The sequence below is a fragment of the Falco biarmicus genome, chromosome W (genome assembly GCF_023638135.1).
Source record: "Falco biarmicus isolate bFalBia1 chromosome W, bFalBia1.pri, whole genome shotgun sequence".
Taxonomy (NCBI): Eukaryota; Metazoa; Chordata; class Aves; order Falconiformes; family Falconidae; genus Falco; species Falco biarmicus.
In genome coordinates, this window is record NC_079310.1 from 8,089,658 (window position 1) to 8,102,073 (window position 12,416).

Genomic DNA, 12,416 nt, shown 5'->3' on the forward strand with positions numbered 1-12,416 from the left:
TGCAGCCTGTGGCGGGGCCATGCGCACCGGGAGCGGCGAGCACTGTCGGGGTCTGCGGGTGCCAAGGGGTGGGTGGGAGCTCGCATGCTCCCCACTCAGGGGGCTCATCCTCCCAAGGGACCCGCGTTGTCGGAGGGTGTGGAGAGCAGGTGCAGAGGGAGATGCACCCGCCCCAGGGTTTGGGGCTCTTCTCACCTGATGCGTCTCCAGAGAAATCTAATTCTGTTTATCACAATGGTTTAACTTTAAAATCAAAAGACCAAATAGTATCACATGGATGCGGATGGACTTGTTGCAGCCTGTCTAATTTGGACTAGGCTTTGGCCCAAACTGAATTAAAATGCCAAAGTATTCTGAGTGCGATATAAATGCCTAGCTAAGGTACCAGCCATATTTTGACCACTTTCTCCACGTTATTCTTTAAAAAATGTAAAATTCAGTAAATATGAAAATATGCAAGTGGTGGAATTCAGGATCCACACTGAAGAACTTGCAAGTGACAATGAACCAGAATTCAGAGTGGCTTTCTAGATCCTCCATGGCAATATATGTATGCTGAACTATTCAGAATAACATATATAAAAGAAGAAAAACCTTTTAAAACTAACATTTCTAGTTCTAATCAGGAAGGATCAATAAAATTAAGAGATTTAGGGCATTTAGTGGAATGCTAAAATATGAAAATGGCTTAAAACATACTTAGTGGCATATCTATAAATGCAAAATATTTCAACTTCGCTGCTGCATGAATAGCATCCACAGAATTTGATAAATGCTTCTGCACTGCTAAATATGCTTAAACCCTTTGATAAGCAGTGACAAGGGTAACTAAAAAGCATCTTTATATTATGGAAAATATTTTAGGGTGGGTTTTGTTTTGGTTTTGGGTTTTTTTTTTAGAATTCTATCTGAAGAATGTTTAATTTGGTTTTGGGCACTTTTTAGACAATCATTTGGCACTTCAAGATTTAGGTTCTTAGGCACAATGCGACAAGGTGAGTTTGGCCAGTCCTTCACCATGCATCCTGTAGAGCAGCTGGAACTCTGCAGGCAGCTGGTGGGACTCCTGCCACTTGGTCGTGAACTTTGTTCCCTTCTTATCATAGTAGTGGTATGGGAGGTCCTCTCTCGTGTTGGGGTCTAACCCAAAGGGCCAGAATCCATACAAGTGGATCTCTTCACATATGGCAGAAGCAAGGGTATACATGAGAATACCTGTGCTCAGCCGCTTGGGTGACAAGTGTTTGTTCTTCCAGTATCTGGAAAAAAGAAAAGTGTGTTAGTCTGGGGTACAAGAAATGCCACAGGTTTGCGGGAAGAAAAAAAGTTACTGCCTGGAGACCATCTGTGCTGACTGCTGATGGCCTGAATAAGGCAAAAACTGCGCTTCAGGTCAACCTGCAATGACCAGGAGTGCAGCACAGCCTTCACAGCACTCAGATCGACAGTCTCTTGTGGTCCTCTTTTGAATGTTTTTGGGTTTTAACCATGACAGGCAGTGCCTTATCCAGAAAAGTATGCTACACTGGCTCCTGCTCACACGTGCATTTGCTGAAGAGGTGGCAACGTTATCCTCCTTTGATTTATTACAGTTTCCCTTGGACCACCCTGCAGCTGTCTGCTAGCATCCCTATCTGCTAGCTGAGAAGAGCAGGCTCTTCCCTGAGTGGTGCTTTGGTTACACAGCATCTCACTCGGCTCCCCTGTGCTCCTCCTGGCTCTGTGGGAGCAGCAGCGGGGAGCAGAGCCCAGTGACGGACCAAGCCCCGATGCAAACAACCAACCCACCTCTGCTGTGCAGTGTATAAATCTGTAAAGAAATAACTGAGTTACTTACTGAAGCAATAACAAAACTGCATTTGCTCTAAAACAAGCAGTATCAGGTCCTGACTTGCTAGATAGTGCCTACCAGGTCAGGCGTGAATAGAAAAATAAATAGAGCTGTATTTGTAGAGAGAGAGAGACAGATATATATTTTTTTTTTTTTGACAAGTTAAATGCAAAGCAAAAATACACACCTGTTAACATGCTGCATTATATTTCCTGGCCAAGCCAACTGGACCTTTAGTTGCCCTCTGTGCTCAACAAAGAAGTCAACCAGTGTTCTCGTGACTGTTGCTGATGTGTGGAAGAAAAAAGCGGGGATCCAAAGAATGGCCCCATCAAGCTTTTTCAGACTTAAGAAGAAGTTGTTGCGATCCTGAATGGTCAAAAGATTGTTGTAATACTTTTCCAGGATGCTGGGGTTGAAGGTTGTAAGGTTGGTTTTCCTTCCAACATCTTTTTGGAAAGCCTCGGTTGGAGCGAAATTGCAACGGAAAACAAAATCGGATTTATCTATCTCTTGCCCACACTGACTCCCGGTCAGGATCCCACTGTTTCCAACCACGGCGCAAATGTTGTAGTGCTTGTTCAGGATTGGTGACACGTCGGGAAGCAGCAATCTGAAGTTATTGCTGATAGAGAAAACATACTTGTGGCTGGAGTAATCGTAATGCATCAGCTGTCCAATCCGAACACTATTCTTGGTCAAAGAAAAATTTTTTATGACGTCGACATGCTGAAGGATTTCTTGCCTAAAACAAAAGAGAAAAAGAAAAGAAAACATGGTATTACATTTCCCCTCTTTCCGCAGTGGAGAGATTTTCTTTCCAGCTAGACTTACATTCCTCTTTTTTTTTTTTTTTTTAAATGTAGTAAAGCAGCTTCCTGAGCAGTGTGGAGAAAGGGCTTTTAAATTAATATAGATAGGAATTACGGAGCTGGCTTCTCAGCTAGAGCTCCGCTTGGCTTTACTGGGTGGTCCTGACTGGCACCAGCTAAGGATGTGTCCGCATCTCTTGGGGTAGGGTCAGGATTAAAACATTGGGTTTGCTGTGTAAGCCCGAGGTGTGCAGGTCATAGTACACCCCTGCCATGGTCCCCACGCTGAGGGCTGGCGTGCAGCATGGCTCCACGTGCGCTGGGATAAGGGGCCAGGTGGGTCGGTTTGCTGCTGGGGCTTCCCACATGCGTTTCACTCCTGGTACGGCACCGCGGATCTTTGGTAATGATGGCACCGTGTTTGCTACGAGCTATGTGGAGCAAAACCAAGCGGTCCAGGATGTTCAGCTGAATTAACAGGAGCTGATTTTTAAATGCATGTAATTTTTGTGCTCTCATTAAGAAGCTCTGAATCACAAAATCAACTGACAGTCACTGTCTCCATTTATGTAAATACAATTCCTTAATGTCTTATTTGGCATTTTTACAAGGGTTATTAGGGATACTTAAAAACCAAACAAAACCAACCCTGCTCAGGAATTTCCCTAGCAGGGCATAAAATTAGAAACTAAATACCATTTTATTTGGTCGTGTTTATGGAAAACAAACAACCTTTCTTCCAGCTCGCATCCTCCAATGTCTAAGCATTAATGGAGTCCCACTGGGTGCCCTAATTATAGGTTATGGCTAACAGACAAGCACAAAGCCAGATCCTGAGGCATTAGCTAAAATTGTCAGAGGGGTGGCACAGAGACAGACTGATGAAGGATGAGCTGGTAGTGCCAGGAAGGAAGCAATACTGTCCCACCAGCCTGGGAGGTCCTGGGGAAAATATGGGGCAGGTGAAGTGCCACCTCCCCTCAGTGGTCCTCAGCTCCACAGGGGCAGCAAAATAGGCAGTGCTTGTTGGCACTAGGCCATTACTCATCCTGCTGTGCTGGGGAGTGACCAGAAGGGAGGAGAGAAGCCCGAGCCCTACCTGCCAGCACCAAGGGGTGTCACAGCCCCATCCTGACTCTGCTGGCTGCCTGGCAGCAGAGTGGAGGGGCCAGGGGTCCTGCCTCTCAAGTGGGATATGTGAGCTGGGTCACAAGGTGGTCTCTAAGACAGCAGGCGTTTGGCAGGACAAGATTATAGTCCAAGGTGGTAGTAGCTGTCTTAAATGACTAAATGCTTTTATTTTGTTATAGACACTTAGACACTGCTGATATATATATATATATATCAGTAAATATGTATATAAAGTGTATTTTTATATACATATATATATATAAAGTGTATAAAGTATATATTTACTTATATATATATTAGTAAAGCAAATAAATAAAAGAGGCTGGCCAGAGCCACCAACTTCACATCACAGTGAGAAAACTGAAAGCACATTTTACTTCCCATCAAGTACAGAGCAGCTTTGGGAAAGCTGAAGTAACCGAGAAACCCTTTCCATTGCACGAGGCAGGAAAGTCAGTGCAACCTGCGGGCAGGAGGCAGAAGGTGGTGCACAAAGAGGGTGTCTCCGGTGGATCTGAGCTTGAGGGCCCCCATCTGAGCCCCTGTCTCTGCCTGCCCCCTCAGCTGGAGCAGTGCTGGAAGGCAGAGCAACACTGCACTGGCTCAGAGCTGCTGTTAGCTGGGACGTTGAGCTGGGCATGCTTTAGCCACCATGAACATGGCATTGCATGGCTGTTACAGTTCGATTGGTCTCAAGTTTTAAAAACCTGGCTATTTATCTTGAAGTAACAATGATTTCACTTGCGCACTGGGAAACTGGGTCACATTCTGTTCGGTGAAATACTGCGTTTTGCAGCCTGGTGTCCTGCTCTCAGTTCTTCCAAGACAGCAGTAACCATCTGGGGAAATGCTCGCATGCAGCCTTTGTCTCTCACCGCTGGCAAACTACCCAGAGCTCAGAGTATTTAGCAGTAGATGACTGTATTTTCTTAAAACCCTGGGGGGAAGGGGACAACCTCGGGGAGGGTGAGCAGGGGACATGTGGGCACGGTGCCTGGCTGCATGCTCACCTCTGATGTGCGAAGGCAGTGCGGTTGAAGGCCCACTTGGAGGGCTTCTCCTGCAGCTCGTGGCTCATGGAGCTCGTGATGGGAACGAACGAGGGGTCCAGGAACTTCAGCGCGAACTGGGACCTGCAGAGGAGCGCACGGACCCACGCAGCCACACACAGACGCGCAGCCCGTTACCAGCCGTGCCCGGGCCGCCCCCGCGGCGGCCGCCATCAGCACCGCGGACAGCGCCCGCCGCGCCGCTCCCCGCCGGCGGGGCTGCGCCGGGATCCACCGCGATCTGCCGGGCCGGGCTGGGCCGGGCTGCACCGGGATCTACCGGCCCCCTGCCGGGCCGGGCCGGGCTGTACCGGGATCTACTGGGCTGTACCGGCCCGGGCCGGCCCGGGCTGTACCGGGCCCTGCCCGGCCGGGTCGGGCTGTACCGGGATCTACCAGGATGTACCGGGCCGGGCCGGGCCGGGCCGTGCAGGGCTGTACCGGGCCAGCCGCGCCGGGCTGGGCCGGGCTGTACCGGGCTGTGCTGGGCCAGGCCGTGCCGGCCAGGGTGGTGTCGGGCTGCTCCCACCTTGCAGCACCCCCGGCGGGCGCTGCGGTCCCCGCTGACCCTCCTCTCCCGCAAGCCCCGGGGCGCGGAGCACGGCCGGCGCGGGGGGAGCCGCATCCCCGCTGCGGGGCCTTCCCGGGGCCGCCCGCTGAGCCGAGGATCTCCGGGGGGACAGAGCGAGGGAGGCGGGGGGCGGCAGGGAAGGGAGGGGATGAGATGGGGTGAGGTGAGGTGAGGTGGGAAGGGCTGACCCCCGGCCCCGGCTCGCGCCGCGCCCTCACCTGAATCCTGCGTGGAACATGTACATGCGGAGCCCCCCCGGGCCGGCGGCGCGAGGCGCGCCGAAGATGTTGTCCTTCTTCAGCGAGACGTAGCTGATGAGAGAGAGGATGAGCAGCGCGATGCTCAGCATCACCAGCCCCAGCACGCTGGCCACCCGCACCATCTTGCAGCTCCTCATGCTGGGAGGCGGCCCCGCGGCTGGGCGTGTGCGGGGGGGCTGCCGCGGAGCTACATGGAGCGGGGCGCGGGGGCGGCGGGCGCGGAGCGGCGGCGGGGACGGGGACGGGGCCGATGCCGGCGGCAGCCGGAGAGAAAATGGAGGGAGCGAGCGGCGGCGCGAGGAAATGGCAGCCGGGAGCGGCCGCCCCGGCCCCGGCAGCACCGGCAGCGCCGCCGAGTCCCCCGGCCTGCCCCCCGCCCCGGCAACCGAGCCCCTCGGCAGCCCCGCTCTGCCCCGGACAGCCCCTATGCCAGCCCAGCAGCCCCGGTACCACACTGACAGCCCCTGTGCCCACCGGCAGCCCCCATGTGCCCACCAACAGCTCCCGTGTGCCCCATCGGCAGCCTCTGTGCTCACCAACAGTCCCCCTGGTGTGCCCCTCAACAGCCGGTGTGCCCCCTGACAGCCCCAGTGCACCCCAGAGAGCCCCTGTGCCAGCCCAGTGGCCCCAGTAACCCCATCACAGCCTCCATGTGACCCCCGACAGCCCCCGTGTGCCCACCAACAGCCCCGGTGTGCCCCAAGTTTCCTCTGCAACAGCCCAGGTGGTGTCCTCCCCAGCAGTGCCCAGTCCACAACCTGGCATCCCAAGGGTGCCCACCGTGACATCCCTGGAGTGCTTCTGACAACCCTGGAGTGTCCTTCCCACCACCTTGGGGTACCCTGCAGTGACTCCCCAAAAGACTGAGGGTGGCCCGGCCTGACAGCCACAGTGACCCCCTGAGAGCCCACATGCCTCAGTGACCCCCTGAGCCCTGGGGATGCATGTGGGGGCTGAGCATGGCTGTAAGCTGCAGGCAGTCTGGGCTGCTCCGCACCCTGTGCCTTTGCTGGGGGACCAGCATCTGGGTGGGGGCACAACACCCCCCTGCTCCCCAGCACGGGGCCATGGCACTTCCCTGTGACACTATGGATCCCCGTATGGCACATACAGCACTGCGGGAGCCCACACCACAGCCTGCACCTGGGCAATGCAGAACCCGATGCCAGGTCAGAAGCCCCCTTGCTCTTTAGGAGCCTGGTGTTCAGGGCATGCTCCCACCTAAAAGAACCCTAGCAGTAATTAAACTGCCCCATAAATTGCACAGAAAATTTCATGTGAACTCCAAGAGATCCTGATGCCTGTAATCTGAGGAATGTCTCTTATGAACATGACTGCTGCACGCTGCAATACTTTCAGTGTTTCTTCAAGCTAGGGTTTTTTTTCCTTATAAAGCTTGCCCCCATAGACAGCTCTGCCTCTAAGCCCTGAGTTCATGCAAGTGCCTTATAAATAATAAATACTGTCTTTGTAGCATCATCCTTGCTCTGGGCTATATCCTACAAGCTCTCCATGCATGAAGCTCTCTTTGAAGAGGAGGAACATGAGGAGCTTGCAGGGCTGGGTTTTACGTCACAGCGTGGTTCTTCAGCCTTCAGTGGGAGTTTGGCCTGAGTACGGCCTGGAGGTCCATATCCCAGTCCTGCAGGATGCCTGTGGCTTTGGCGGGGAGAGAAAAGGATGGGAATGTAGGAAATAACACTGTTTTGATATAGGAAATGGGGTTTTTACATGACTCTTCACATGGTTTCTGTTGTCTTCTACCCAGCGCATGGTGTCCTCAGCTTCAACACGTCCACCCAGGCAGCCCAGGATATACTCTCCACAAATTTTTGCCTTTAGATACTTTGGAAATCAGTTCTATAAGACTTAACATCCTCTTGCGTAGTTTCTGACCATGCATCCTGGGGCTGGGTATACATCTGAGCATGAGTGTGCAGCCCTTGGTGATGCACCTTTCCACTCTCCCAGCACCCCCCAGGCAGCAGGAGCACCCGCAGCCGCTGAGTTTTGTACTTCAGTGCTCCTGAGCTGCCTCTGCCACAGCTAATGAGCAAGACCAGAGTATTTACTGCCCTCAGGCTGCCAGGCAAGCGGGGCTTTGCCCCTTCTACAGCTGTGCTTGCGATGCCCCAGAGCAAACTAAATGTGTCACTCGGCTGTCAGGCACAAGCTGTATGTGGGTTGGAGGCTTTGCATGGTGAGGGGGCGAGGAGCAGTGGCAGGCCAGGCACTGCCCTGGTGGTCCCAGAAAAGCCCCTGGCAGCAGAAGCAGGTGACGCTGCCAGGAGATACTGCCCAGGCAGGGATTTGATGTTGGGAGAGGGATGTGCTGGCGATGGCAGGGCAGCGAGAGGAGCAGCAGTCACCGCTGCTGGGGACAGCTTGGCTGGAGTTGTGTGGAGCTGGAGGAAGGAGCTCGGTGGCACACCGATGGTTTTGGACCCATTTTGCCCCTTGATCCTGGCCAGTCTCTGTGCAAATGCAATCTGAGAAGACACAGGAAAGGTGCTTTGGCAAGAAATGTTTAAAACCCTGCCATGTGCCACAGCCACTCTCCTTTTGACCTCTTTGTGAGCCCCAGCCCTGTCAGCCCCATCCCCGGAGCCTGCGCTTGCCAACAAGTTGCAGTGGAAACAAAGGCAGTTCTTGCTTCAGATTCTTCAGAGATAGCAATATGTCAGGAGCCCCTGGAGAGGCTGAAAGTAAATGAATCAGTGCTAGAAAGTGAAGGATATCATCCGTGCTGAATGGTGAAAAGGAGTCCTGAACAGTATCTTCATTGATTTTCCTGTAATTGACACAGAAGCTCGGCTCACCAGAGGCTGTGGGCGAGAGGAGTGGGGAGGCCCAGGTACAGAGCTCCCTGCCCGGGTCCTGGGAACATTTCTCCTCAATTAGGTGGCTTATTTTTCGTGTGAAGCTTTGAAGGAGGTGGTGGGTTGATGAGCCAGTATTTTCATTATTCACAGGGTGTTTTGCAAGCTGCATTGAAGGCAAGGGGCAGCGGAGGATGTGTCCCATGCCTCCAGGCTGCCGGCGGCTTCCCACCACGGTGCAGCTGGCGCTGGCTCCTTGGCTGGTGACAAACACCCACCCGTCAGCGAGCGTGTTTGCTAGTAAATACAACAGTGGCACACGGTGGGAATTCTGGAGGCATTACTGTTTAGATTTGAGGCTCTCCAAGGAGGAGCACACCTTCTGTGTGAAACCTCCCCTGCAGCTGCAGTGCCCAGCGGCAGCAGTGGGACAGACCCCACTGCCCGGCCACTTGAGGGGCCGCTGGCACCCGGGCAGGGCATTTCTGCTAGGACCTGTCACCGCTGGCCCGGGATGACTCTCAGCAAGGGCTGGGCGCGATTCCCACAGCCCCAACGGGCTCCGTGTGCTTCACCCAGATGAGGAGGTGCTGGGTTTCCCTGCAGCCGGAGCATGCCTGGGAAGCGCTGAGTGGAGTGTTCCTCCAGATCGCTTTCACATAATGAAAAAAACAAATCTGCTGCTGCAAAATGCACCCTGGCTGTGATTTTCCTCCCTGTGCCCGAAAGAGGAGAGCGGCCGGGGGGACTGGCAATGCACGGGCCTCCTGTGGCCCCCCTGGGTGGGCAGGGCTGCATGGCTGGCATGTATGCTTGCTGCGAGGAGAAACGGAGCCTGCGGCGGGTGGGGGGAGCAGGGGTTGGGAGAGGGTCTGGCTGTGACAGCAAGCAGTGACATCATGTCCAGGGCAGCTGCCAGGGAGCGGTGGGTGCTGGGCAGGGCAGGAGGACCAGCCTGAGGCCACCACCAGCCATCAGCCCGCTGCCAGTAAGGAAACAGCATCCAGCAGATGCGTCCAACAGGATTTTTACTGATGCTAGAAAAGACTGAAGAAGAGAAGAAATGTGTTGGAAGGAGAGACGAGGATTCAACCAGCCATAGCAGAGGAGAGACGGCATTTCAGTGGAGGGGAAGCACAGCTACACCACATAAAAGAAACCAGAAGCATCGATTCGCTCTTAAGCCCGATGGAGGAAACACCTGTCGGGTCGGGTGTGCTCCTAGGACCTTCCCCACTTTTTGACTTATTCATGGAAATGGAACATGGTCTTTTTAACTCTACAGGAAAGTTGCGCTTTGAAGATTTGCCCCCACTGAAATAAAACTTTTCTGGGTTATCTCTGTGGTTTCCCTCCCTTCTTTGAATCTTGTCTTTAGGGCCTCCAAGCATAAGGCTGTCTCTGTCTGACTGGCTGCACCCAAAATAGTTTTAGTCTCTTTAAAACCAGACACTTGTCAGCCTGCTGGTGTGTGAAGATCTATGTATTTATCACCAGAAGCATTCTCCCTCCTCAGCTGCGTTTAGCAGCTAAGGCTGCGGGTTTGCAGCATCTCCACTTGTACTGAAAATGCGTTCTCCAGGGAGGGCAGTGAGGAGCAAGCTACCTGCGGCTCCGTCACGCTGCCGTGCTCGTGAGCCACCTTCTTCCCAAGCCTTCAAGCGGTTGCAGCAGCCAAGCAGAGGCAGGAGCCAGAGGCAAACGGAGTGGCACAGGGGATTGCACTGCAGTGGGTGCTTGGGGCCCAGGCGTGACTCAGGTGGGACCCCGGCCCGTGGCCAGGTGGGACTCCAGCCGTCCCATCACCGAGCCCCTGCGGTTTCCCTGAGTCACTGCCCTGAGAGAAGGCTCTGAGGTTTCTGCTGATGCAGCGCCGGGGTAGCTAAATGCTTTGTTGAATGCCTTCCCCGAGTGTGCCTAAGTGCTTTCAGCCTGGGTGGGTGCTGAATTGGGTTTCCTGGGACAATTATTTTGAACATAAGTACCCAAAGTCTGCTTGGGTCCTTTTCTAAGTGCTTAAGTTATTTTGTTTTAAAAATCTGGCACTGCATCCTTATACATGCGATCAGACCAGTCCCAGATATGTAGTTGTTTTAATTATATTTGCAAAAATGTTTGCTGGACATAAAGGGCGCACCTCTCTTTCTGACTTTACTACATACAGCATTTTCTTTCACCCTTTGTGCCCTCACTTTTCTGGCAGCCCCAGGAGCCTGCTGCCCACCACCCCGAGCCCCAGGCATCGGCTGGCCCACGCGGTGCTCGCATCCCACCAGGAACGTGTGGGAATTCAGCCCCAAGCCTCAGTGGGAAACAACGTCAAAACTCAGGAATAATCCTGAGGTGCCATTGGGGAGGAAACATGTGTAGCTACCTCCTCCGCTCACTGCTCTATAAATGCAAGACAAGGGCTGGTCAGGCAGGGCTTTGCGAGCCTGGCAGGTGAGAGTGAGGTGGGAGTGACAGCCCTGCAATGGGGGGAAGCTCAGGCACGCGCAGGGGATGGCAGCAGAAAGGCTGCAGGGTTTTGCACCAGCCTGGTGGGCTCCATCTGTCCATCCCACCTCCAGCGTTAAAGCAAGGCACACCACCGATGGCTGCTGGGTGATGCGGAGGGCACCCAGGCTCCCTTTGCTCAGCCAGCAGCTGCCTGTGGCAGCCGAAGGAGATTCCTGGGGACTCAAAGGACCACACAGACAACTGCCCCGGGTCTGAGGAAATTGCCAGCTCCCAGATTCTTATTCACGCTTCACCTAGTTAAACTAGGAATTTACTAAAGGCTCTAAGGATTTAAGCTAGTCATCTCTTTTAATAGTTTGCTATGTTTTTAAGGTGATCCCACCAGCTGGCTTGTGATGTTAGAGGTTTCCCATGCTAATTACTGCACCTCCCTCCCAAAGCAAACCTGAAAGATCTCAGGGTGAAGAGCATGAGCGGTCCCATGCCAGAGGCTCCTCTGGAGCAGAGCAAGAGGCAGTGAGCCCAGCTGTGCCCCCAGCCCTGCTCTGCTTCTCACCACAGCGATGCACAGCACCGCAGTGATGCAGGACACTGTAGGGATGCATGGCACTGCAGTGATGCACAGCACTGCAGGGATGCAGAACACTGTAGGGATGCTTGGCACTGCAGCAATGTATGGCATGGCAGCTATGCATGGTGCTGCAGTGATGCACAGCACTGCCACTCACCCAAGCTACTGCTGCAGGTGTTGTCCTCTGCCCCCATGGGCTGGCACATGGCCGTGGCCCTTGGGATGTGTCTGACTGTCTGCATCAGTCTGACCTCAGCAAGGACAAACAGCCCTACTACGGAAAATACTAATGAAAGGGCTAAAGCTGGGAAGAGTAAGGGAGCGATTAGTGGTGTGCATGCAGCTAAGCTTCCTGCAGATTACTTGTATTTAGACCTAATCCTCTGAACTGAAAAAAAATCCCAAATCTCTTCATTTTTTTATGGAGTGATTATCATAGACTCTGGAATGATTGTGTAAAAATTAATCCTGGGGGATGAGATTGGTTTTGGAGCTGCAGTGTGGTGCTGGCCAGACATATAAGATGCTGGTAAACAAACCTTTCCCAGAATGAGGGAATTAAGCTCTGGTTGGGCTCCCTCGGTTTCTCTGCGCTGCAGGGGCTTATCTGATGGCTCCAGCCAGGTGCACAAGCAGTGGTTTCACAGGCTGGGGATGCCCTACAGCCCCAGGTCTCCCAAGGGCTTTCCAGGGCCTCCCCGGAGGCTTTGGTGGAGGCGGGGGGGGGCTCTGACAGGAAAGGCGTATGCCACCAATGGGGACAGCGTGGGGCACCCCAGGGCTCTTGTGCTGAATGCAGCCTTGATGGGGACGTGGGCAAGATGGGCTGATGACGCTGGCTGGTGTCCCTTGTCCCCTCCCAGAGACCTTTGCCTTTTCTTAAGGGAAACATAAGGGACTCTGGCCTCCTTG

General features: G+C 53.7%; 1 protein-coding gene across 1 annotated transcript; it reads right to left on the reverse strand.

Moving 5' to 3' along the window:
- Nucleotides 1-869: 869 nt before the first annotated feature.
- On the reverse strand, nucleotides 870-6,013 carry ST8SIA3 (ST8 alpha-N-acetyl-neuraminide alpha-2,8-sialyltransferase 3). Its single transcript, XM_056323490.1, has 4 exons — nucleotides 5,613-6,013; nucleotides 4,785-4,907; nucleotides 2,019-2,576; nucleotides 870-1,259 (listed from the first exon to the last, which is right to left on the reverse strand). Exons 1-4 carry the CDS (start codon nucleotides 5,789-5,791, stop codon nucleotides 977-979), a joined length of 1,143 nt encoding a protein of 380 aa, XP_056179465.1. The 5' UTR covers nucleotides 5,792-6,013; the 3' UTR covers nucleotides 870-976.
- Nucleotides 6,014-12,416: the final 6,403 nt, after the last annotated feature.

What these genes read in the sequence shown, in the direction of transcription:
- ST8SIA3 (XM_056323490.1), bottom strand. Translation starts at nt 5,791, where the DNA reads ATGAGGAGCTGCAAGATGGTGCGGGTGGCCAGCGTGCTGGGGCTGGTG. An exon ending in ACTGCCTTCGCACATCAGAG is followed by an intron (nt 2,577 to 4,784) that starts GTGAGCATGCAG and finishes CTTTTGTTTTAG; the next exon opens with GCAAGAAATCCTTCAGCATG. An exon ending in ATAATGCAGCATGTTAACAG is followed by an intron (nt 1,260 to 2,018) that starts GTGTGTATTTTT and finishes TCTTTTTTCCAG; the next exon opens with ATACTGGAAGAACAAACACT.